Source organism: Papilio xuthus, unplaced genomic scaffold (assembly GCF_000836235.2).
Source record: "Papilio xuthus unplaced genomic scaffold, Pxut_1.1 DF827461.1, whole genome shotgun sequence".
Classification (NCBI taxonomy): Eukaryota; Metazoa; Arthropoda; class Insecta; order Lepidoptera; family Papilionidae; genus Papilio; species Papilio xuthus.
Window position 1 is genome coordinate 3,288,738 of NW_013531188.1, and position 5,912 is coordinate 3,294,649.

Below are 5,912 nucleotides of genomic sequence, written 5' to 3' on the forward strand. Positions count from 1 at the left end.
CGGAGAGCGATTCGAATCGTCAACGACCGAGCTCTTACTGATCGGCTCGACACTCTGGCGCTGCGGAGGGACGTTAGTTCCCTCTGCATTTTCTACCGCATATACCACGGGGAGTGCTCTGAAGAATTATTTGGAACGATTCCTGCCGCCGAGTTCCGTCATCGGACGACACGACAGACCGCCAGGTTCCATCCACACCACCTGGATGGCTGGCATTCCACAACGGTGCGATTCTCGCGCAACTTCTTGCCTCGCACAGCCGCGTTGTGGAACGGTCTGTCCTCGGCGGTATTTCCAAACCAATACGACTTAGGGTCCTTCAAGAAGCGAGCCTATCACCACCTCAAAGGCCGGCAACGCATCTGCGGTTCCTCTGGTATTGCTGATGTCCATGGGCGTCGTTGAACACTTCGGTGTTCCCGCTGCTCGTTTGCCCCCTTCTGTTATAAAAAAAAAAAATCAATAACTGTTCAACTCATCTTATTGAAATTAGGCCATGATATTAAGCAGAGACTCGAGTCACACATGATATACTTTTTACCTCATTTTTTTTAATTCTATCCAGGCGAAGTCACTGGCAAAAGCTAGTTTATACGTTGACGGATGGAGTATTAAAATGATCTATTTTATTTACAGTTTCGTCTGACATTACCATGGACTAAAGCCTACCGCCAACTTATAATAGACTTCGTCGAAAATATACATATTTTTCATTATAAAGGAGATTCAGATTATTCCAAGAAAGTTTGTATAAATTATTAATATTTCATGAATTTCATAAAAATAAAAAAGGAGTTGCTACATAAAGAAATGAAGGAGGAATATTTTATACACATTTCTTACAAGATAATATAGCAAATAAAATATTTCGCCAAATATTATCTCCGCTAAACTGATATATAAACAAGGCTAAGAAGAAAGAAAGTAAAAGAAGTTTCGAGCCCCCGATGGGCTCGAAACTAGTCGGTGCCGCCACCGGACGTATATACGTGAGTGTTTAGCCGTGTTTATATATCAGTTTAGTATAATGTCTCATGAAAGTTTGAATAATTTATTATCTCCGCTGTTCATGAATAGCACCAAACATTATACTTAGGTAAATTTTGCGCTGGCAATGAGCAATTGGGAATTAATCAAGCCAAACAAATGAATGAATTAACCAGAATATAAAGTCTTCTTCAACATCATTATTTTCAACTCATTTACGTCCCTGTAGAGTGTAGAGGGACTCCTGGAGAGGCCCTGAGGGCCTACCTTTAGTTTGGTACTATGGCCACACTGGTTTAGTGCTTGGTTGGCTTTATACATATCTTTGAATTTCTTAGATATGTGCAGGTTTAAACATGATGTTTTTCTTCACCGTAAGCACATTTAGAGTAATAAAGTCATTGCGAGAGGTAAATAAGTTGATATTTTGAACAATTAATAGATTTTTTTTTTGTTTTCAGATGCATTACAAAATTCACAAAGTTTCTACGTACTTTACTATATTTTTACACGTGCAAATGTACTCCGGGATAATTTTATTTAATATCACGCCATTGCATAATAATATTAAAGCTGGATTATTTAAAGAAAAAGTATCACCGAATGATACCATAGCTATTGAACTTTCACTTTACTATGATTTACCATTTGATTGTCAGGAGAATTTAAAAGCGTACTTTGCAGTATTTATTTTTAATTTTTTTGTTAGTTTTGTTAATACATTTACAATGTGTATTAATGAACTGTTCATTTCTCTTATTGCTATCCATCTTTGGGGTCATTTTAAAATTTTACAATATAATTTGATAAATTTTCCAAGACCGAAAGAAATTAAACTAAATATCTCGTATGATGAAGAATCGACAATTACAAATCTACTCATAAAATATATGAAACAACATCGAGTGGCCACAGAGTATGTATTTTCTAATATAAAATTGTTTAAGATAGGCTTTTAGTTACTTTAATTTAAAAAAAAAAATCTGAACAATATGTTGTAAAGATTATTTGTTCTGAGCAATATAAAAATGTCTGCATATGTAAAGAAAAAAAAATGTATAAAACGAACCTTATCAATATCAACAATTTAAAAATATATCGTTTAACTTATATGACGAAAAATGTCATAAAATATAGAACAAGTTTAAAATATAGAGAAGAAGAAGGAATTAAAAAAGACATCTCAGGTTTTATTTGTACTAATCAATGTATATATTTTCAGTTTCCTATCAAAAACAGTAAACGTTTTTGGACCAACAATGTGCCTGTATTATTTATTCCAGCAAATAAGCGAATGTATCGTTTTATGTGAAATTTGCAAATTGGTAAAAAAAAATATTATAATTCGTACGAACACTTCTTTACTTATTCATAAAAATTTACATGCTTTCAAATAATTTTAGGACGCAGAAGCATTAGGAAAATACGGAATACTAACGCTTGTTATATTTCAACAACTAATACAGATTTCAATTGTTTACGAGATAATGTCATCAATGGCAAGTTAATTTCACTAATTATAATATAACAAATAATTGGCAAGTCCTAGAGTGGCGGCCACGGACAGGTCGACGCAGCATGAGCAGGCCTCCCGCAAGATGGACCGATGACCTGGTCAAGGTTGCGGGAACCTCCTGGATGCAGGTGGCACAAGACCGGTCATCGTGGCGATCTTTGGGGGAGGCCTATGCCCAGCAGTGGGCGTCTCATGGCTGACAGGAAAGAAGGAATTGGTACATTAAGGTCTTATCATACGATCTTAAACACTTTTTTCCTGTCCTATTGATAATTTTTATCCAATTGGATCAAATTGAATCGATTAACCGTTGGTTTCTGAGACCAATATCTATATTTAAACCATGTCAACCCTGTCATATTTGATGAAACTGAGATAACACTATATTTTAAACGGTGATTTGGTCTCAGAAGCTCACAGTTGAAATATGATGATTTAGAGGACGAACAACTTTCGTGTTCCTTACATCATTCAATTAATTTCGGGTTTATCAAAAATTATCAAAATCCTGACTGATTACGACAATAATTATCACACTAGAGATAATGATGAAAATCTGTTTTCTAATTTAAATATTTAAAATTGACCATAATCATATTGATTCTTATTTTTTTTTATATTTAAATATTAGCAGATTTTTTTGTAAATTTATTAATATTTCTTTTACCATTCGAACTAAGCTAGGCTTGTGCTAGGATATGGTTTACGACAATAGTCGAATGGCGGGATTCGAACCCCGACCTCGTGATCGAAAATCCGTACCCTTAACCATTAGATTATTGACGCTTATAATATATTGTTTACTTATTTCGTAGAATGAAAAAATCATCAACGCCGTTTATGGTTTGCCATGGGAACATATGTCAGTAAGAAATCAGAAGATTGTGCTGTTTTTCCTTCAGAATGTTCAAGTGCCTTTCAACTTGAGAGCTCTGGATATGGTGCCTATTGGAGCACAGACTATGGTTGTGGTAAGGCATCTTTGAGTAAATAAAATCCCACAACAGACTAGTAGGAAAGAGTAAAATATGACAGGGTCGTATTTCGCATCCGAGGAAAATTCATCCCTACTAAATAATTCAAACTTTGAGAAATTGTCATAAACTAATATACGCTATGAACTATAACAAATAAACACTCACGTATATTAGTTTGGTGACGGCACCGACTAGTTCACCGATTAGTGAGCGACGGGCCGCGTCCGCGAAATAATACCAGTCCCACTCACCCTGATGAAGGGCCCTGTTGAGCTCGAAAGTAGTTGGTGTCGACACCGGATACGTGAATTTTTGACTTTTATAATCCCTGCCTATTACTTCACGATTGTGAGAAGATATTTATTTTTAAACTAGCTGTCGCCCGCGACTCCGTCCGCGTGGATATATAAAACTTAATTATTGTAGCCCACCCATCTATCCATCCACATCACGTCCATCTAAACATTCGCATTTATAATATTAGTAAGTTAAATAAAAAGCATAAGTACATAACTCTACAAGGCATAAATTCGAAAAAATAAAATTAAAAAAATTAACAAATAGTATCCTATGTCCGTCTCCTGGCTCTAAGCTACCTCCTCATCAATTGTCAGCCATATCGGTAAAGCCGTTCTTGAGTTATAAATAGTGTAACTAACACGACTTTCATATATATATATACGAGTATATATAGAAGAGAGTATAAAGTATTATTTTGTCTAACATATTAATAGTGTAAATTTGCCTACATTTTATAATTTCTTCTTACTAAAATTTCATTGTAATTTTTACAGATAATAAGAACATCTTTCTCTTATTTCATAATGCTACGCACAATTGCCTATGATTGAAAACCACTCGGAAGTAATAATCTTGTCAAGGAATTATCTAACTTTATATGTATTTAAACCTTTTTAGTGCAATAATGTACTATGTTTAATATTTTCACTATAATATACTATGTAAAATTATATTGAATTTTATGTGTCACAATATACATTTTTTTTAACTAATATAAAATAAATTCCAGCTTGATACCTTCACGCGTTAGTAAGATAAAAGGTTTTGACAGAGAGATAGACGAACAACAAAGTGATCCTATACGAGTTCCGTTTTTTCCTTTCGAGGCACAGAACCCTAAAAACGATAAATGGTTCCTTTTTGTTTAAATATAGACTGTTATGAGTATTCTCAATATCATACAGTTTTAATTCATTAATTAGCTGTCGCCCGCGACTCCGTCCGCGTGGATATATAAAAAAACTTAATTAGTGTACATCCATCTAAACATTCGCATTTATAATATTAGTATAAGTTAAATAAAAAGCAGCTCTTCAAGGCATAAATACGAAAAAAAGAATAAATAGTATCCTATGTCCGTCTCCTGGCTCTAAGCTACCTCCTCACCAATTTTTAGCCATATCGGTAAAGACGTTCGTGAGTTATAAATAGTGTAACTAACACGACTTTCTTTTATATATACAGATGTAATTTTAAAGTCAAAGACTTAATAAAGATATCTATCGATGGAATAAACAGTGACCGTGAACTGACTTTGTTTCTATACAAATTTAGGAAAACAATAAAACGTGACTATTAAAATCAAATTAAAAGTCATTTTTAACTTATATGAAACGGCAATTATAGTCGATTATACAACCAAAACAGAACCAATGACGCCTTCGCATCGTCAAAAATGGTCATATTTAAAGCATTTTTTGTGTGATTGTATTCATAGTTTTTTTATAACTACAATAACTTTCGATTAGCAAAATATTGCATAATATATTATCAGCGTGGCCTTCTATAACGATACTAGCGGTCACGCGCTACTTCATTGGCGCAGAACTAAGAAAAAAGTAGCCTATAATATGCCCGCGTGCATCAGCAACGATCCCATCCAAGTCCCGTCAATATCGGTCCAGCCGTTCCGGAGATTACCCGGAACAAACGCATTGAGAATTAACAAACAACAGGAAACAATCGTACCCCTATGAGGCTTCGGAGAAGAAAAGTAATTAAGTGTCGTATTACAAGTCAAAATTGTTCATAGCAGCTGAGACTTAAGTCTTAATGGAACTCAATAAGTTTAATGTATGCTATACATTCGTCGTCGGCCAGTCGTGTCCCCACCGTGGGTCTCGGAGCCTACCCAAATTAGGGGAGACTATGCCATAGTCAACAAGGCTAGCCCCGTGTCGTTTGACAGAACACTGCTACTCTGTATTTCTTATTTGCAACCTCAGAAATAATTAACATAACAAAGCTTTGATCTCGTTTTATTCAATATGATGTACATATTTTAATATAGTTATATATCTAGTGTTATATATGTGTATCATACACAATAACGCAGGGATCAAAGAGTTTGTCGTGAAATTGTTGATGAAAAGCTTACTTCAAAGCACAATTAACACGCCTGGCGGCGACGA

General features: G+C 34.7%; 1 protein-coding gene across 1 annotated transcript in view; it reads left to right on the forward strand.

Annotated features, from left to right (window-relative positions):
• LOC106119290 (uncharacterized) overlaps positions 1-4,331 on the forward strand; it is a 4,664-nt gene extending 333 nt beyond the window's left edge. The window contains exons 2-8 of the mRNA XM_013314205.1: positions 566-570; positions 637-744; positions 1,449-1,903; positions 2,210-2,312; positions 2,391-2,486; positions 3,319-3,474; positions 4,275-4,331. Coding sequence (XP_013169659.1) covers positions 566-570; positions 637-744; positions 1,449-1,903; positions 2,210-2,312; positions 2,391-2,486; positions 3,319-3,474; positions 4,275-4,331 — 980 coding nt within the window. The remainder of the gene's footprint in view (positions 1-565; positions 571-636; positions 745-1,448; positions 1,904-2,209; positions 2,313-2,390; positions 2,487-3,318; positions 3,475-4,274) is intronic.
• The last annotated feature ends 1,581 nt before the right edge of the window (positions 4,332-5,912 follow it).